Source organism: Monodelphis domestica, chromosome 7 (assembly GCF_027887165.1).
Source record: "Monodelphis domestica isolate mMonDom1 chromosome 7, mMonDom1.pri, whole genome shotgun sequence".
NCBI classification, from domain to species: domain Eukaryota; kingdom Metazoa; phylum Chordata; class Mammalia; order Didelphimorphia; family Didelphidae; genus Monodelphis; species Monodelphis domestica.
This window is the reverse complement of record NC_077233.1, coordinates 17,953,266-17,973,545: the sequence shown is the minus strand read 5'-3', so window position 1 is coordinate 17,973,545 and position 20,280 is coordinate 17,953,266. Positions and strand designations below refer to the sequence as shown.

At 48.4% G+C, this 20,280-nt stretch overlaps 2 protein-coding genes across 4 annotated transcripts in view; one reads left to right on the top strand and one right to left on the bottom strand.

Moving 5' to 3' along the window:
* Positions 1-5,337: 5,337 nt before the first annotated feature.
* On the bottom strand, positions 5,338-13,948 carry PDE12 (phosphodiesterase 12). The gene is made up of 3 exons (XM_007499961.3): positions 10,999-13,948; positions 8,866-8,944; positions 5,338-8,749 (listed from the first exon to the last, which is right to left on the bottom strand). Exons 1-3 carry the CDS (start codon positions 12,376-12,378, stop codon positions 8,307-8,309), a joined length of 1,902 nt encoding a protein of 633 aa, XP_007500023.2. The 5' UTR covers positions 12,379-13,948; the 3' UTR covers positions 5,338-8,306.
* DNAH12 (dynein axonemal heavy chain 12) overlaps positions 13,806-20,280 on the top strand; it is a 182,034-nt gene continuing 175,559 nt past the window's right edge. The window contains exon 1 of one of the 3 annotated variants that reach the window (XR_008913335.1): positions 13,806-19,460. The gene's annotated coding sequence lies outside the window, so the exon portion shown is untranslated. The remainder of the gene's footprint in view (positions 19,461-20,280) is intronic. The other 2 variants (XM_056804277.1, XM_056804276.1) reach the window with 2 other exon arrangements.

Sequence of the window (20,280 nt, the reverse complement as noted above, 5' to 3'; positions counted from 1 at the left end):
GTTCTAGCCACTTCTGAACCAAGTTGCAGTCTTGGAAAACAGGCCTGTTGAAGGAATTGCAGTGTATTTTCCAGAAGAAATAGCCTATGTAAATGTAAAGAACTTCATTTGGTTATTGAAAAGATGAAGCATTTGTTAGCAGTAACAGTTAATGGTGGCCCCAAGTGGGTTCTGGCTGTTGGGGAGAGCTCCCGGGTCCTTGACATTGCAGGCACACCAAGCGTTTGTCAGCACGTAGCGGAGTCAGAATTGCCTTACAGTCAGCTGCTCGGAGGAATTCCAAAAGCCTGATACCTGGAAGGGGATCATTGGTGGGATTCGGTATCTCACTGACTGTCTCGTCTGTTGTGTTTATCTGAGAGGCTTCGAAAAGACCTTGACTTCCCCATCTCAGGATGACACATCAAACGCTGGAGGGGATGTAGATTTACTCCCGGATTGTTATAAAGTCACATCTGAACCACCAAGGAAGAATGTTGGTGGAAAGCTGAGTTACGTCCAACAACAACTTCATGGCTCCCTTTCAGAGAGTGTTGGGGGGGGGGGGGGGAGGTAATGGAGGGCAATGGCTGTAGGGTTTTGGATTGTGAGTTTTTGTGGCGTGACCAAAAGAAATACCTTCCATGGTCAGCCCAGATTAGGTTGTGTTGTTCGAAAATCCCTCATTTTTCACATACTGTTGATAACATCAATCATAGGTTGGCTTTACATATGCTTTGGGGGGGTTTTGCCAAGGCTGTTGATAGTTTTAGTGTTTTATGTAAATTATATTATTGACAGATAAGCATCAGCATTTAATTGGGTGCTAAAAGAAAAGGCACATTTTTTAAAATAAAAAGCTTTGACTCAAATCCGCCATTAAATTGGTATTAACTGTATGAAAGGTTCATTTTTACAATTCCATTTTAATGAAGTTTGTTTGGAAAATCTACCTCCAACCAGATGTCTTAGAGCTTCTTGCTGCTGTATTTTTTTTCTTAACCCTTAGCTTCTATCTTATAATGGTACCAGGTGTTAATTCAAAGGCTGAAGAATGGTAAGAGCTAGGCAGTTGGGGTTAAATGACTTTCCCAGGGTCACACATTCAAGTATCTGAGGCAAGATTTGAACCCTGATTTGGTTCTGATCTCTGTTGAACATCTCAATGCCTGCAACTGCCTCCCTCTTTCTTAAAGAGCTGCCTTAGGTACTCCCAACCACCACAGAGGCCTCCCCAAGCCTCCTAGTTTTCTCCCCTCTCATGAGACTTAAGGATTTTTGATTAGGTGAATCAGAGAACCTGAGCTGAAATCCCATCCCTTCTTATCATGCGCACGTGACCAAGACATTTCTCTCTGGGCTTGTTTCCTCATCTGTAAAATGAGGGGTTTGTAGGAGAAGACCTTTGCAAAAACTGGAAATGTTGGGCAGTGCACCCAGGCTGCCTTCCTGGAGTTGGAGGAAAGAATATTTTTCATTTAAACTCACTTCTAAAAGGGCCACTTGTCCCTTTTTAAAATGTTGAGGCATGAGGAACAAACAGTGAGGAAAATGCAGAAGATGGATTTGGACAGTGTCATTGAGAGGTTTGTGTGACATCTATTGTGGGAAACAATTTGTTGGCATCAAATGCCGTCCCAACGGAGTTATGGCACAGTTTAACCTAGTGTTCCTACAGCTAGTTTTCAAAGATTAGCTAGGAAAAGGGAACAGATTTTGTCCTCACAGTTTTCATTCAGATACAGATCCAAGCCTAGAACCGCCATCCGCCTTCCCTTCTTCATCCAATTAAAAGCCATTATTTGTTCATAACAGAATCAAGTCTCTGTTGAGCCTTGTTGAAGGGATTATTCTGTTGCTTTGCTGGGAAGTGCCGCCATCTTTTAAACTTCATGTAATATTTTGGTTGAACTTAAAATGGGAAGAAATTTCGTGTGCAATGATGTCAATCTTGTCCCATAACTTGGATTTTGACTCCAGCATGTTGTTTATTTTATTAGAGACTGTGTATCAGTTCCAAGGCAGAAGAGCAGTAAGGACTAGGCAGTTGGGTTAAGTGACTTGCCCAGGGTCACACAGCGAGGAAATGTCTGAGGTCAGATTGGATCCCAGGGTCTCCCATCTCTAGGCCTGGCTCTCTATCCCCTTGCTGCTCCCTTTCAAGTTGTTACAAGTACACTTGTGTCCCCAAAGGCATTTTGCTTCTGTGCCATTTTCCTCGTATGAATTTTCATTTTTTTAAACTCCCTACTTTCTTAGTATCAATTCTAAGACAAGAAGAGTGGCAAGGGTAACTGGAGTTAAGTGACTTGCCCAGGGTCACACTCCCTCCCCCCCTTTGCATCCCCATCTTTCCTGAGTGGACTATCACTTGGTGATTGCATCGGCGCCCATGGATCAGTGATCCTATCTGTTTATGATATCTAGGCCCAGGCTCTTCCCTGCGCTGGCTGGGTATCTCCATCCGCCTCTTGGACCTCCCAAACATTCTCTTCTCATACCCAACATTTCCACCCACAAACGCCACCTTCCAAACTTCCCTCTGAGGTTGCTGCCTTTCTCCCAGGCACTCAGCTCTACACATCCGGTCCATCTCCCAATCCTGCCCTTCCTCCTGCGCAGCCTCTTGGCCGCTTTGCTCCACTCACACAGCCACAACCCTGGCTCGGGGCGTCTCTCCATTTCCCTAATTAAATGCTGAAGATGGGCTTCGCCATCTTCAAGAGATGAGGGAAGCTGGAACCAAAAGACAGTCACTTCCTGTGAATTGTTGGGTAACTGGATCGCTTCATTAGCTCGCCTCCCGGAGGATGGGCCATGGAAGGAAGCCCAAGAATTCTCATCAGACTATTCTGTTACGGGAGAGCTCCCAAGGCACCCAGCTCGCTCCTCAATATTTCATTCTCCAGCTTCCGTGGGAGTGGCTGCTTGTGGAGGACTATCACCCTGTCTGCAAGGCATTGTTAAGTAAATAGAAATTAGGAGTGGGCAGCTGGGTGGCTCAGTGGATAGAGGCAAGCCTGCAGAGGGGAGGTCCTGGGTTCAATGAGGCCTCAGACCCTTCCTAGCTGGGTGACCCTGGACAAGTCACTTCTCCCCCTTTGCCTAGCCCTTGGTGCTCTCCTGCCTTGGAATCCCACAACTCTGAGGCAGAAGGGAAGGGTTTACACGCACGTATGACAGTTGGAAGTCAATATTGAAGCTGCTGTTTCTGCTTGCTCATTCTTTGGTGAGCTCGAGATGAGCGCGTGCACCCATCAAAGGTGCCAGGGATAAATATCTAAGGGCTTTTACCAAGCTCAGAGGTGCCACAGAAACAGGAATTTTCATATGGCGAAGGAGAGGAAGTAAATGAAAACTGAACATGTGTTGCATTTACCACTGAAAATATTAGGATGACACAGAATTCAATTATCGCCCGCCTCAACCCTCAACTCTGATGATCTCAGGCCTGAAAAGTTCACTCTGATCCCTTCCAGCTGGGCATTCTCTTTCCTTGCTGCCTTAGCCAAGGAAGGCTTTCCTAGGCAGCAGTGAGATCCCGGATCCCGGATCCCGTGTCTGGATCGGATGGCTCGAGCTCGCCCTCAGATCCCACAATTCCACTTTCCTAAAGGCGTCTTTAGGACTAGTCTTCCTGTGCTCAAGCCAACCTTGCCTAGTTAAGAGGGACTCTGCACAGAGCAGACCCAGCTGCCCCTCCTCGCTAGCCTGAGGTAGCAGATCCAGGAAGATCTTTGGTCCCTCCTGCCCCTTACTGTGAGATCCTGGCACATCCCATCTTGGGCCGTAGACCCAGGCCGGAGTGGGCATCATTCCCTGGGACCCAAGGATGGGAAGGGGCTCCCTCGAGGGCCTCACTGTGCCGGGCTTCCCCCCCAAAACCAGTGAGGTCGTGCTTCTAACGTTCCCCCGCAGACCCCGAGTGAACAGTACACAAACGGAGAAGGGCCGGTTGAGACACGTTTCCTACTTTGGTGGGTGCTCTCGAGTTGGAGGTGAGGAACTCTGGGAGGAAAGTGTGTCATAATAGGAGAGTAGGAACCGAGGAGTGACTGCCAGAAAACCCACCTGCCCTTATTTTGTTATTTAACATGAGAGCGTCCCGGACTTCTCTCAGAACACATTCTGCGATCACCCAGAACATAACACTGTTGCTGAAGAACCTCGAGTTAAGAATTAAAAGGATTTGCTTTATACTTGCTAAGGGCCCGTTTTAGGATAAAGGCCCCAATGCTTTATTTTCCATGAACATCAATGATGTTTAAATTCAATCTCATGAGAAATAGTGGATAAATGGGGCAGCCCAGTGGATGGAGAGTCAGACCCAGAGACAAGAGGTCCTGGGTTCCAATCTGACCTCAGACACTTCCCAGCTGGGTGACCCTGGGCAAGTCCCTTCACCCCCATGGCTTAGCCCTGACCGCTCTTCTGCCTTGGAGCCAATACACAGTATTGATTCTAAGACAGAAGGGGAGGGTAAAAATAACTTGGTAACCATGTAATGAGTTCACAAGGTACTTTATATTCTGTCATTTGGGTTCTAACTATTGTAGTTTCCCCTTTTACAATATCAGTTACAGTTAAGGGGAAGGACTTGGCCAGGGTCCTAACAGTAGCAAGTGTCACAGGCAAGATTGGATCCTGACTCCAAAGCGACTCTACCCGCTCCACCTTCTCCTTTGTATTGACACCTTAATCCCAGCAGACCCTCTCCCGTAACTCCAAAAGGCCCTCAAATGTGACGACAGATGACAATCCGTCTTGCTCTACACAAATGGGGTGCGGGGCTAAGACCAATGCAACTACAAGAAAGGATTGTCTCTCTAGAGAGGTAAAGTATTTCTGGCTCCTTCCTCTCCTGTAGGGCCCAAAGGCATCTCTGGTTTATCCCAACATTTTGCCAGTTTTCCAGGGAGCAGTCATATCCCCTCCATTGCCTGGAATCATGTGGCAATTGGAATGTTCCAGTACATGGGAGTATGGAGCAGATCTCCCTAACCTTCTCCTCTTGAGGGAAGCCATGGAATACTTCCAACAGAATTCGTTCTTAATGAAGATAGACATGAAGTCGGTCAATAATCATTTATTAAGTGCCTACTGTGTGCCAGGCACTGTGCTAGGTGCTGGGGATACAAAAGGAAACCAAAGAGTTTGATGGACATAAAGTATGTAAATAGTCCATTGGGGCAGGCTTCCTGAGAGCTGGTGCGTTAAGATTAACCCAATCATGGGGCCCCCCGTCCTCTTCTTCCTCTAGATAAGGAGCAGACTTGGAAATGATCCCGCACGATTTACCCACATAGTAAAAACAAGTCTTTAACATCCAAGGGAAGAGTAAAATCAGAAAACAACAGATATGGTTGCCTAGTCCAAGCATGCTTTATGGATGACAGACTATACACAGTACCAAGAAACAAATGTAAACACATTTTGCAAGTAAAGTGAAACGTCCACAATGGGTAGATTCAGTGGCTAAGTAACTACCCCAGCTTAGCCAGACCTGATTTTAAAGCCTTCGGTTTTCTTTAGCTATTCGTGAATAAGAGGATCACCAAACATTTTTAGCAGCCCCACCAAGGGTTTCTATGCTTTCTGCTAAATTACCAGGATCACAATTCCCTTGAAGACACCAGGCTTGCTTATGGGTCTTTTTCTTGTAGCGGCACGGGAACAGAATTGCTTACAGATTCTCTCGTGCCAATTTCTACCACTTGTATTCAACCTTTGTGTTTGTCCTCCACCAAATTTCAGTGGGTTAACCTATACAGCAATCATTTCCGATGTTCTAAAACCTGGCTTATCGTAGAAAGAACTGCTAGGCTTTCCCCTATTCAATTTTAAAACCATACTGGGGAAATAGAATTTAGTGGGAATAACACATTAAAAACACTTAAAAGGTATTCTGATTCATTAATGGCAAGACAATTTCAGCACATGCAGAATTTGTCAATCTTCCTATTATAGTGTTTATTCATCTCCATATGGAAATTCCTGTACCTAGGATAGAAAGCAGGAGACTGGTGGCTGACTTGGCTTTTCATGACTACAATACTGGCTGTTAATGAAGATATCTTGTGTTATCTTACTGTATCTCTTGCCCACAGCACAATATCGTGATGGTTTTTCATAGAAAAACTGAAGCAATTGAGATTAAACCCTTAGAAAAAAAGGCTGAAGATAGAATGCAGAAGAGCATCATTGAGGACCTTCAGCTGGAAAGCCTTGGTAAGCCAAACCACCATCAGCTCTGCCCTCACTGGAACTGTTTACCAGGCTATTTAGGAAGAGAATCCAATCTGCCTGTAACCTATGGACACTTCTGAATGTGGAAAATGTCTGAGATTTCAGGTCACCTGTCAGCATACTGCTTTAATTCCTCATGCTTTTGGAAGAACATGTTTCAGAGACAATACATTTAGATCTACAGTGATCTATGCTAGGACTATGGGAACTGCCATCTTAAAGCTTCTTCCTGCATTCATTTTTATTTAGAAGACAAAGATACAGAAACCGAACTGTGCCTTTTCCAACCCGAAGAGATAGGATCTTTGATGATCACAGGTCAAAAAAAACGGGAGATTAGACTACAAAGGTCTAGTCCAATTCCCTCATGTTATAGATGGGGAACTGAAACAGGAAATGATCTGCCTGAGGGCATCCAGGTGACCTGTAACAGGGATGGGATTTGAACTTACATCCTTTGGTTCCAGATCTTGCCTTCTTTCTGGTATACCACACTGGTTCTTGGTCATCAGATGTCGTAACTTAGATCAAAATGCCACTAAAAATCACCATGATATGGTGGATCTCTCCAAAGTCCCTGGGAAGGGAGGGCTTTTGAGGGGAAGGGGCTTTCATATGCTCCCCATGGTATCTGTGACCCCAAATCATCAGCACTTTCAGCAGGCAGGTGAAGGAACAGAATACCAGTAAACATAAGTAAAAGTGCTTGTTAAGGTTCTAGGTTCAATGGAAAAAGTAGAACCAAGAAATCCAACCATTACATGTACCTGGAGAGAAAAGACATCTGTGTCCTTCTAGCTTCAGGGTAATCGGTACCATTGACAACAGATGAAATGAAAGCTAAACTAGTAGAGGTACAACAACAGGCAAAAGCAACTCTAGAGACACAAACACCTAGTTAGAGAAGGGCTTGGCCAGTGCCTTATACTAAATGCTAGAAATGGCAAACAGGCCAGCCAGCCGGCCTGGCCACCCCAACTAACGTCTCTGGCCCGAACAAAAAGCAAAACATTTGGCTTCATGATTAAGGTTTTGCAAGAGGTGAATTTTCTCTATCTAGTATTTTCCTATAACTCATTTGGCTGTTTAGTTTTATGAACTAGTCTTGGTAATTTCCCCAAATGTTCTGAAGTAATTTTGCTACTCTGAGTTCTAGAAATTAAGAAAAACCCACCAGCTACATTTCGAACATCAAAATATTTAATAAATTAGGTCCACTTCAGCAGGGTTCTACCCTCTACCTGCCCTACCTTAACAGTGGTCTGCAGTCATATTCAAATAAAATTAAGACCCAACATTCTAGTCACACAGAATCGATGGCTGAGAGTGAAGCTGTTGCATGCCAATAACTATGGAATCAAATCTATTGTATTTTCTAACTTACAGGTTATACCGAGGCTAATTTTTGTTTATACTCTAAAATTTAAAACTGGCCACATGAGGAATGGTTGTAGGAATATACCTACTGGGGGTTATCAAAAACCAAAGCTCTATTAGATCCTGTGTGTTGGCTGCAACATTAAGAGAGGTGAGGCAGAAGGTGGGACAGCTGTGGGTCACAATACACTTAGTGTCTTCTTAAAGCTCTGGTTTCCTAGAGTGGCTCCCCCAGAGGGAGATGGGCTAGGACCCAACAGTATTCCTTTCCAATGCTTCAACTCTGGCCACTCTTCCTTTGTACCTGGGTACTACATATTTCCCCTAATTTATAAAAACATGGTTTATGTTCAAAAGTTACACTAGTCTAGAAATTCCATTAGAATCACTCAGATTTTTTAAAAAGGCAAAATAATCTCTTAATTCCTGTTTAAAAATCACTTATTTTAAAAAAGGTCTATGATCCCCCAACTTGTGTCAGTTTTAAGGAAAGGAGAAGGGAGAGGAGGCATGCAGATGTCATGTGCAGTCACAAAATGAAGAACACGTTTAGAACAGAGCCAGTGGGTCAGAGCGGGGTGAACATTTGTCCATCATCAGTCTGTTCCCCGCTTGTCAAGGCTACGACGTACACCTTGATTCAAGTTTTGTCCTAAGTAAGTGAATTCCTGGACTTGACTCAACACGGCCACACCAGGGCCAGGCTACTTCCACTTCAAATCACAAATAAGGGCTATGTGATCGGAGGGGTGGGACACACTGGGTAAGGCCTGATGGGTGGTCACTTCTTCGTGACTTGGCATAGGTATCACCTGCTCCACCTCTAAAGCAGTGAAGTCAATGAAAATATAATCTAGACAGCCGTGGAAGCCTCCCACGTAATTCGTGTAGGCAGGTTCACCGCAGGCGCTTTTCAGTCTGAAAGGGTGGCTGAGGGACATGTTACAGCGCTCCTCTTCCCCGTTGGAGGCCCAGTCTTCGTGGTCCGCAGAGACGCTGCCCGTGCTGACAAAAGTGTACATCCCTGTAGACGGCGTGCTATTGAAATCCCCACAAAATAAGACGGGGACGCCAGGGTACAGGTCCTGCGTCACATGGTTAAGGTGCGTCAAGGCTACGGCCATCTGAATGAGACGAATGTGTCCGCCTGGGTGAGACAAGAGATGATCGGTGAGTAAGCAGAGTCTACGGGCAGAACACAAATGACTAAACTATGAGGGATACGGTTGATGGAAAAGGCTGGAATGCAACCCAAATGCTCACCTCTTGGATGCCAGTAGAGATGGGTGTTTGCCACACAAATCTTTTTAGAAGGGTCCTTTGTAGACTGAAGAATGGAAACCTAGAACAGAATGCAAGAACGCCTTAGCAAGTGTCTTATTGCTACCAGCTTCAGTCTGGTCCTGGAACAGGCAAGGGATCAACATTTTACTTCATTTACATGGTCATAACCCAAACGGGGAGCTGCGATCTAAAACGTAATGGCTGCAACATAAAAAACAAAGGGGAGCCACACAGCAGGGCCAGCCTCTGCTCCGCCCCCTCCCCTGGAGGGGACCCCAAGTGAGTTATTTCTGCAGCACCTTTCCAAGCCTCCTGCGAGGTAAGGCAGTTCACTCTACTGGTGTTCAATTTAGCCACTAAAGCAACTCACTGGTACCAAAACCCTAAATAAACCGAGTTGGGTTCGAGATACCTGTGGATGCCGCCCCATATTACCCAGAGGGCAATCATACTTGTCAAGAATGAATGAGCTCTGAATGAGCATTTCTCTACCCAACTCCCCTAAGAGAATGGGGCAGAGGCAGGTTAAGAGCCCAGGACCCTTAGGACCAGGGAAGCGGGACCTACAAGGGTCGTCATTGGCCCACAAAACCAGGCAGGACTTGAATACAACTTTCCCGACAATTTAACCAAAAGACCATTTAATTGGATTTCATTAAATGCACCTTCAAAGTCGAGGGCTCCCAGGATCACAAATTTACATTTGGAATCCAGAACTGCCCCTTTCTTTCAGGATGAGGCTAAATCTCAGCAGTGGAACAGTTCATAAGCTTCCAGGGGAGGAAGGCCCCGACCCACCCCCTCTTCAGGATTCAGGCTGGCTACAAGACCCTAAACCTAGTAGAGCCGAGATGAGGAAGTTGCACAAAATCAAATCACTCTTTTCTGTCATCTATTCCATCCCTCCCCCCCATCAAATCACACTTATCCATGCACCTACAACGTTTTGATGGGCGAGCTTTATTTAAACAGGCAGGGTTTCTTCTGCTTGCTTCCCAAGGCCTCCAGACACGCGCTCTTTTCTAGACCACTAGAATTGGTTCTTACTGACAGCGGGAATGGCTTCTCAACCTTTAGGCTAAGATGATGTGTAAAAAGACAACCTCCTGGTGCTAATAACCTCCACCTGGTAACTGCTCTGTGCTGGTGCCATGATCCACATTTTAGAGAAGATTCCGAGGTTAAGTGAACTCACAAAGCTAGTGAGGAAGCTGTCTGGGAAGGATTTACAGGAGCTTCCTGGCTAGACCTCTTTCCTTTCTACACCTGAGCCCCCCCCAACCCCCCAGTGATTAAGAACCCCAAAGAGCACTCAAGCCCTTCTATCCAGCCCCATGCACCTTGGATCCTACAGGCCCAAACAGAAAGGGCCACCAATCAGTATGCACCACTTTTGGTGACTTGTGGGGGAGGGAGCAGGAGGTGGGAACAAGTAGCCTCTGGGACAAATGCAGTCCGGCTACTCCTCCAGGGCCTGTGGCAGTGCCTGCGGCCAGAGATGAAGCTCTTGCCCAGAATCACAAAGCCAGTGTGCTCAGGATACATTCAACAGGTGTTTAGCAAGTACCTACCATTTGCCAAGGGACCCATGGAAGACCACCAATGTCCAGCTGAACGGAGAGGCAGTGAGCACCCTGGGCTCCCCACCTCACCTAAACTCCTTGAGCAGCAGGGACATGTTTTTGTTTCTGTATCCCTGACACCAAGTACATGTCTAGGGCAGCTGGGTGGCTCAGTGGATTGAGAGCCGTCCCGTCCTGGGTTCAAATGTGACCTGACACTTCCAGGTTATGTGACCCTGGGCAAGTCACTTAAACCTCCATTGCCCAGCCCTTTTCTCTCTTCTGCTTTGGAACTGATACTTACTTCTATTCTAAGACAGGGATGTGTAAGGGTTTAAAGGCTTTAAAACAAATTAAGATGATTCAACAACTTTTGTCAAGTTGGAAAAGATAGATGGGGAGGCCATTCCGCCTGGTTCCCAGCTGGGCCCACCTACACGAGGAGGGGGGGAGCCTGGAGCGGCCAGGAAGGGGCTGTCAATAAAGCCGAACCCCAAAGGTGCAGGCCTAACGCCAGTGGCCCGGGCTCTGTCCTCGGGCTTGCTCTTACCTGCAGGGCAGAGGATCTCTGTAGCACGCGGTCTCGCGCCTGCGGGTAGCGGGCCAGCTGCTCCAGCAGGGGCCCGTGGACCGGGTCGGTGGCCAGTGCCTGGTGGTAGGCGATGTCGTGCTGGGCCAAAAGGCGGAACTTATCCCTGCGGAAGAAGGTGGCGAGGCCCTCATGCTGGTGCTGCTTGAGGCGGAAGAGGCCTTGCAGGCCGAAGGCGTCAAGCGCGGGCGCTAGGCTGTCGTGGAACACGGAGCGGTCCACCTCCTGCAGGCACAACACGTCTGCGCTGTAGCCGCTCAGTTCTTTCTGCAGTAGGTTCAGGCGGTAGTCAAGGCCCAGGGCATAGGGTGCACAGTAAGGGTATAGGACAGCGCGGGAGTGCTCCGTGTGCGCATAGACGTCGGCCAGCACGTTGTACGTCACAGCGCGCAGAAGCGCGTCGCCGCTCACGCGCTTCGTGTACATGTGGCGCTGGTCGAACGTGCACGCGCCAGGGCCAGCCTCCACGGGCCCGGCGCTCTCTAGCTCCCGGCTGGGGCCTAGGCGTTGTCCATTTCCCGGCGTGCAGCGAAGCTTCAGCCGCAGCCCAATGTCCGCGTTGGAGGGCGTGAAGACACGCTCGTGCGCGCCTCCCACCTCCACCCAGACGGGCCCCGCGCTGCTCGCGCCCGGTTCTTCGGAGGCCGGCGCGTCCCCGTCGGGCGGAGGCGCGGCAGGGACCGGGTTCGCGCCGGACGCATGCGCAATGGGCGCCCCCGCGGCTGCGACCCCGCCCCCGGCGGCACCGGGCCGCGCCTCTCGGTACCAGCGGAAGACCGAGCTGGCCGGCTCTCCGAACTCGAGGCCGAGCTTGGGGCAGACAGGGAAGCCGGCCATAATGTAGCGCGGCAGCTGCAGCTCGGTGACGGCGGGAGGGTTGCGCTCCACCTTGTACTTGACGTCCCCGATTTGCAGCACGGCGCCGTCCTGCCACGCGTCCACGTTGAGCACGTCGTCGCCCACCGCCTCCTCGCGGTAGTAGAGCTTGACCACAGGCTCAGCGGGGCTGGCAGCAGTCCCGGCAGGCTCGGCCCCGGCGGCGCGGCGGCCCTTACGAGCCGCCGCTTTGGCGTGACCCTTGAGTGCGTTAGTGGCAATACGGCTCAGCGCCCGGCCGAGTGGCTCGCTCTGGTCGCGTTGCATGTGCTTGTGGCTGCCGTCAGCCAGCGCGAATGACAGGCTGAGCTTGGGCTCAGACGGCACGCAGCGTACCACCGCACGCTCCATGGTCTCAGTCCCGGCCCGCGCCGAGATCCGCGCCCAGGCCCCGCGCAGCGCGCTGCTTCCCGCCGGCTGCAGTCTCCACATGGACCCGCGCCCGCTCAAGCGGCCGCGGCCCATTCAGCCGCCGCCGCCGCCGCCGCTTCCGGGCCGCTCAGGCTCGGCTCAGCCCCGCAATCGCGCCCGCACTTTCGGCGGGCCGCGGCACGGGTCATCTGTCTCCGGCCGGGCGTGCGGAGGTTCGTGGGATCCTGCTCTATGTGAGCTGCGTCTGCGGCCTTGGGGTGCCGAGGGCTGGAGCGGCGCGGGGTGGGCACCGGGCTAGGGGCAGCCACGTCCAGTGCGTGTCGAAAGTGCGGATTGAAGTCTGGGTGCAGGCTATAGGGGAGCCAAGCGTGGTGACGTAGGGGCGGGGCGGGGCAGCCTACGCTGGGCGTCTTCGGTCGCTCCGGCTGCCGGGGTGGAGAAAGCTTACGTCACGCTTCGGGCGGGGCGGGAGCCTCGGCTTCCTCGGGGATAGAATGGGACCCTCTGTTGTGGTGTCCTCTTGGCATTGACCTCCGTGGCCCCCAGACGACCTTGGCTGTGGCATCCTCGCCAAGGGCCTTGGTCCCGTTCGGTCTTTGGGTGGAGGCTTGCAGGGGCAAGCTCTGAATTCCACCCGCGTCAGCGCTGGCTTCCAAACCTTAGTTTACTCATTTGGAAAATAGGAATTTTGGCACAACCTCGCAAAGATTCAGGGCTCTTTCTCAAGTCCCTGTCAACTTGGAAAAACACAGAACCACTGTAGTAGTCCAAAAAAACAAATCTTTAATCAGGGTAAGAGACAAGTTCGGTGCCACACGCAGTCAAAGCTCTGGGGCTTTGTCAAAGCTGGGGGAACTGTCCCAGGGAAAGGCACTGCAGAAGACGATTTTCCAACGAATAATAGAATTCAGGGTTCTTGTATACCTTTGAGGGAATTAAGGACCGGAAAGTGGGCTTGATTAGCTTTACTATGGCCACAAGTAGGTAAAGAGTCTGGGACTTGATTATTAGGGAGAGGGGGCTGCTTTACTATGGACACCAAAGGAAGATTCCAAGCAGGAGCTGGGCTATCTGGGAGAGGACTAATAGACAAAAAGGACACTTTAGATTTGACTATCTACAAATCCCACTTCAACTAGGATCATTAAGTACTTTAAGATTTATTGTTATATGTTCCTCTAAGGCAATGTTCTCAAGGGGCAGGAGCAAACTCAGCCGCTGGGGAACACAGCATAGCTTGGAGGATGGTGAAAACCTGCCTCTGGTCTGGCTCCCCTTTTCCCCTGAGAAGACCTGGGTGTCTTGGGGACATACCTTTAAGCCCTGTCCCTAGGGGATAGTCAGATCCTCAGTAGCAGAGAAGGTTCATGCTTTGGCTGAGGGAATTAATTCACCCTTAGCTCCATGTACCAAAATAGTGCAGAAAAATGCACTTGAAGGGTAACTTGATGAGCCAGGCCTAGAGACAGGAGGTTCTGGGTTCAAATTTGAGCTCAGATACTTCCTAGCTGTGACCCTGGGCAAATCACTTAACCCCCATTGCCTAGCCCTTACTGCCCTTCTGCCTTGGAATGATTATCAATTCCAAGGCAGAAGATAAAGGTTTTTATTTTTAAAAAGAAAAAATATACTTGAAGGAAACCCATTCCACTCCCCCTTCACTCCCAACACAGCTAGAGACAGGGCAGAATCCTCCCCCCTTTCCAAAATCTCTGCCTCAGCCTCAACGCTTCTGCCCCATCTAGATTAGAGGAAGGGACCTCCCTGCTGCCCACTCCTTGGGACTCCACATGCCCTGACACTCGGGACATCTTCAGCATATCCCTGGGCAGTGACTGCTTGCCTTGGAAATTTCCCTGAAGTGGGTATTGCTCTAGGACATGAGATTGTCATTCCCTTCTATTAATGGAGAAACCAGTTCCTAAAGGACCTGGGACTTGCCCTGGAGTCACCCTTGGTCTGGAGTTTCCTGCCAGTTCAGCCAGTTGGCCCCTACCTTTGCTGGGAAGTGTTCACCCTTAAGGGCTTAAGGCAAAGGAAATCTTTTTGGAAGGGGGCACCTCCTCCTTCTCTTCGGTGGGTGAGGAACAGAAGATCCTTCTGAATGGGGGTAAGGGGGCAAATGTATCCACCAGAGTCGAGAGAACTAATCACAACTCTGCCTGTGACTGGGGGGGGAGGTGCGCCAAGTGCCACAGCACCCCACCACCACCACTGGTGCCTCTATCAGAAAAGTGAGTCTTGGACTAGATTGTCTCCAAAAGCTCTTCTAGCTGTTGCATTCGGTGAGGTCATAACGAACCCTTAAGGATCTGGCTTCTCCTGTTTTGTTTATATATTTAAATACTTGTCAAAGGAAGTTATTTGTAATAAATAGCAGAGCCTCTAGTGAATGGCTCCTTACATAGAATTTCTTAGTTCCGCACTTGAAATCTTTTATAATCTGGCTTCAATCTACTTTTTTTACTTTCTCCAATAAAACTTAGCATTTATTAAGTTCCTGCTATGTGCCAGGCACCATCTATTGCTGGGAATACAAAGACAACAGTGAAAGTCTTTGCCTTCAAGGAGCCTACAATCCAAAGTGGTGTGAAAGAGAGTTTTTATTCCCTTTGTCTATTTTAAATTAATCCAGAACTTAAAGTATCCCTACTTAACACTTAATAAGTCACCAACAAAGAAAGTTTACCCACTAAAAGACCACAAGCCCGCCCCCACCCCCTCCATCCCACAAATTGAAAAGCTGTGATTGATTCCTGTGATGTAACAGGAGAAAACTGTATATAAGCTTGAGCCTGAGAGATTCGCTCTCTTCTTTCTCGAGCTCTTCGTGTTTGGCACATTCTTAGGGTCTTCATTCTTGGTGGCCTTTAGCCTAGGGAGCATCATGAGCTCTGGTGGGATTCTTGATGGTCTTGACCTCCTGTGGGCTGAAGGCTCTCAGTTGGCTTATCAGCTTCTTTGGTAGTGCTTGTGACCTTTGTTAGAGACTTACTAAGTATTAAGTAGGGGTACTTTTTTTGCTCCTGGAGGCAATGGGAGTCACTGGAGTTTATTGAATGGGGGCAGTGAACATGTTATACACATGTAAGTATATGCAAAGTAAATGTAAGGTTTTCCTTTTGTTGGGGGGGGGTATTTTCTTTTGAATGGGAGGGTAAGAGATTAACAATTTGGAGATTTTCCCCAAGAAAGTCTTTTGAGCCTTGAGGGAAAAAACACAACAACCTTTTATGTTTCCAATCTGAAGTCATGTGTAAAATGTCCTAAAGATTCCAATCTGGTCAGTCCTTGAAAGGAATTGGGGCTATACTTCCTACACTACACTTCCAATGCATGTTTTTATAGGTAGTTGGTAGATCTAGTCAGATTCCAGATTTTCAGCCTGTTTTTATGTATAATATTCCTCATGTTCACACATTCTGTTTGCAATGTCCAATAGGAAGTTGGTGTAGGCCTGGGCTTGGGACAATGGTTAGGGCTGGATAAATACAGATTTTAGCCATCATCTGTATACAGATAATTGAACCTTTTGGAACTGAGAGGACCACATGAGACAGCATAGATCAAAAAGAGCAGGCCCAGGAATCGGAAGTTCCTGGGTTCAAATGTGGCGTCAGACCCTTCCTAGATATGTGACCCTGGGCTAGTCACTTAACCCAGCTTGCCTAGCCTTAGGCCTTCTGTCTTATAGTTGTTACTATGTGGAGTGAGAAAGTGTGTTATTCTCAAGTTAGCAATAGTTATTAATATCTCCCAAAAGGTTGTATTAACTTTTGAAAAACACAGAACTACTAGTCAGAAAAACCAACTCTTTAATCAGGAAAGACAGAGTGTCCACTATTTGGCTACTGTACCCAAGCCCAGTGCCAGAAACTTCACCTGGCCTGCATTCTGGGGCCCCAGGAACATATCCCTGCACTGTGTTAGATGATCCTCCCAAGAACAGTAGAATTTGGGGAACTAAGGACGGGGAACTATGATTGATTGACATTACCATGGCTACAAGGAAATGAGAGGTCCAGCCTACACAGACAGGATGCACACAGGCTTGGGAAAGAAACCTAGCCAGAAGCTGGGGTATTAGGGAATGGCCTACTTACAATAGATACTAAAAGGACGGTCCCTGTCCAGGTCTTGGTCTTCTAGGGAAGGATCTCTGATACCATGGGGGAAACTTCCCAGATTAAAGGGTGCTTAGCATTTGCTTATGTTAGGGGTAAAACTTATGGTTAGACTGAATATATTTTTAGTTGATCGCTAGGGTTTAAAATTCTAAATCCCAATGAAACACTCAAGTCAGAATGGAATTTTATGGTGCTATATTTGCAATAGAGTGAAGATATTAAGGAAGGAAAAAGGAGAGGTACTTGGTAGGAGTTCAGAGGCCCCAACCAAGGGGGTGGGAGGCAGAGGATTAAATTTAGCATGGCACGAGGCCTCCTCCAAGATGAGGGGCCTCCTCAGAGGCTGGTGCCTCCAGAAAAGCCAAGGAAAGGGAGTAAGCCTTGTACTCACCACATGACAGTCTAAGGGAAGCAGTCTGAGGTCTCACACTTGAGCTCCTCTGCAGTCAAGTTCCACTGCCAAGTTTCTCTCACAGGAAGTGACTTGGAATATAAAGGCAGTTCTTTACATCACTTCCTTTGTCTTACATGTACCAATGGTGGCCTAAACTTGGTTTTGGATGGCTCAGGGGGTCAGCCAGTTGTTTCTGATTTGTCACTTGTTAGCGCAGGTGGGTCATAGACCATCCTCCCTCACACTTAATCCTTAAGTGGGGGTGTATACATTCCTGGTTGCTAAAATTCAAAGACTAAGCAGGGTGGAGTAAATCTAAAATTCACACTTGGGACTGCTAGCCCACCTAAGCTGGAAGTATCAAGTACTTTAAATTCTATTGTTCAATCTGAGTACTGGTGAGTATGAGATCTCCCTGAGGCAAATTCTCATGGGGCAGGGACCAACTTGGGCTCTCCAGTTTTCAAGTTGACAGTTGTGAAACCTGGTTCTTTGTCCCTGCCAGTCCCGTGGTCAAATCTGAAGTATAAATCTCTAGTATCCTTCTGTCATAGAAGTTTCTTCCATTATATTGGAGGCTTCTTCCAGGAAGTCAAGCCCAGATGGCTGGGCTGATGCTCCCATAGGCCCTCCCAGATAACCCTCCTCTCTTTGTAGAATATTTCTGCCCTTTTATTTCTGGGTTAAAACCTTCTCCAACCCTGGACCATGTCTTTAAAATAGAAATTTATTGGAATGTATCCACTATAAAGCTATTCTCCAATTTTTTGAAGATATTGATTTGGTTAAACGTGTCTGGCCTCTTGTGATGTTAATTCTATTATATCTTCCTCTAAGTTGGGAGTGTCTCTGTGAACCTGAGAACATTTTGTATTGGGAACATCCTAACAGAGTTGCTCTGTAAGTCAGTGAGTCGGAGCCTGGTACCTCAGAGGCAGACAAGCCCAGATCTCTCTCTGTAACTCTTTGGCTGTCTGTCTTGACTCAATGACTTGAGATAGTGCCACCAAGGCCCCACCCCTTCTCTCTCTCTCTCAATAAAGTATTCTATTTTAGGGGATGGATTTCCTGAGTCTATTATTTAGTAGTGGTTAAAGAGGGTGAACTTTGGAATTTTCAAGGTCCCCTCAATTTCCACTCTACTAATATAGAAAGTAAGGAGTTTTCATTTAAATAAAAAAAAAACCCACCTTCTGTCTTGGAATCTGCTAAACTGAAAAAAAAATACACAAAACTATTAAATAGTCCGAAAAACCAAGTCTTTAATCAGGAGTGGGATGATTATTAAGGGTCTATCTCTTTCCTGATTAAATACTTGGTTTTTTCTGACTACTTTAGTAGTTCTGTGTTTTTCCAAGTTGACAGTGCTAAAGAATCCTGGTAACTTGGAGAAAGCAGCCTCAATTATCAGCCTACAGATGACACATTGTCCTCTGACAATATAAATTCCCTGAGAGCAGTAGCTTCATTTTTGTATTTGGATCCCACGGCCTTGCACTAGTGACATTTATTTTATGTATATATACATATATATACATATATATATATAATTTCTTTATTCATATGCAATAATATGTGGGTGTAATTGTATAATAGCATAATTAATACAGAATAATCTTCAAGATTGGTGAATTGAGCACTCTCTACTACCCGGAATATTTACGCCAGAACTGAAGCTATATCAGTCCCTCCCTCCCCCCCCCCCCCCCAGGCTGTAGAAGGCATCATCAGACAAACGGATAGGCACAAAGAGATTCTGCCTCTCCCCCTTCCTTCTCTGGAGGTAAACAAATCACAGACAAAAACAGAACCTTGACCCTCCATCTTAGGATCAACACTGTATTGGTTCCAAGACAGAAGATTAAGGACTAGGCAATGGGGGTCAAGTGACTTGTTCAGTCATACAACTGGTGTCCGAGGGCAGATTTGAACCCAGGACTCCCATCTCCAGGCCTGGCACTCTTATGTGCTCAGTCACCCAGTTGCCCGCCCCCCCCCCCCTTTGACTTTTTTTTTTTAGTAAAAGGAACTTCAGGCTTTCTTCTTTGAAATACGTTTGTGTTTATAGGCAGCCCCTAAGGAGTTCGTTAGGCTCTAGGCGAGAGGGAGGAGAGGCCCGGACCTATGGAAAAGCTAAGGCAGGTTGGCGGTCATTCCTGACCAATGGCCATGTCCCCGAAAGTGGGACGGAGGGGCCCGCCGAGCCCGCCACGAGTTCCCCGGCTGGGAGGCTCTGGCCCAGAGGAGGGGGGGGTGGGGGGCTTGGCGGTGCAGGAAAGGTCTGGCCCCCTGGAACCCCTCGATCCCCCGGGCGTCTCCGGAGGCGGCTGGTCAGACTCCGCCCCCAGCCGTCTCCACGGTAACCAGTGTGTGTGTGTTTTTTTTCCCACCTTCCATCCTCGAGCCGGGAGCTGGGGGCAGTTCGGAGGACTCCAGCCATCGGCCAGTCCCTCTGGTCCATCGTCCCCCCAAGCCCAGAGAGAACCCGGCGTGGAGCTGGCGTCCCCAGGTACCTTGCCCAGTCTTCCCCCGCCTGCCGCGGCTGCTCTGCCCAGTTGGGGGCGCCTCCCGGAAGCCCTCCCAGCCCTGCCTGGCGTTCTTCCACCCCTCGGGCCAGCGCTTCGACTTCACCTGGTGCTACTGCTGATTCCCAGGTCAGGCTCTAGCCGTCCTGAGCCTTTCATGGCCCTCTGAGGGAAGAAGGGGCCAAAGAAGCTCCCGGAGTCTGCCAGGGCGCTCGCTCCCACCGTCAGCCGTGCGGGGTGCGGGGTGCGGGGTGGGCTGCCTTCCAGCCTGGGAACCTTGCCGTGCAGCAATAAACCGAAACCTCTTGTTTAACCCTCTTTATGAGCACCTTGTATTTCTGTATCCCTTCCTCTGCCAGGGAAGGGAGGAAGCATCGCCGACTCGGAGCCTCAGTTTCCTCCTCTGTAAAAGGAGAGGGAATGGGAGGGGCTTGATCAAGTGCTTCCCAACCCCCGCTCCCACCTCTGCAGAGAGGGGGGCACCTGCATTTCCTCTTCTCTTTGCCAGTCCCCCAATAGGTCAGGTCAAGCACTTGGCACCTTCAGTTAGCTGCAGTCAATCAAGCAGGCAACATATAAACCAATCTAGACAGTTCATTTCCCTACAAAGCTTCGTCGTTTAGGGAAAACCTATGTTGAGAATTATTACATGTAAATGGGAAAACAAATTACTTTAAAAAAAGAAAAAGCCATTGAACTAATTAAAAAAAAGAAATGTTTCCCTTTTGCTCCCTCCCCTGGCCACCCTTCCACTTCTTAGAGACACGGACTGCCCTGGCTTTGGAGTTGGTACCTGTTGGGGTACCAGCTGTGGGGATCTCTCAGATTCCTTGGAAAAGGTCAATCAAGACACATCCAAGTTGTTTTGTAAATGCTCCCTTATGCAATGTATCCTGGGTACTGGCATCCATTCTGAAGGGTTCACCCAACAGGCGGAGGCCTTCTTCTG

Bases quoted from the DNA above. Each gene is read 5' to 3' on its own strand.
- PDE12 (XM_007499961.3), bottom strand. From the start codon at position 12,378: ATGGGCCGCGGCCGCTTGAGCGGGCGCGGGTCCATGTGGAGACTGCAG. The intron at 8,945-10,998 runs GTAAGAGCAAGC...ATTCTGTTCTAG, and splicing joins AGAGATCCTCTGCCCTGCAG to GTTTCCATTCTTCAGTCTAC. The intron at 8,750-8,865 runs GTGAGCATTTGG...TGTCTCACCCAG, and splicing joins TCTCTACTGGCATCCAAGAG to GCGGACACATTCGTCTCATT.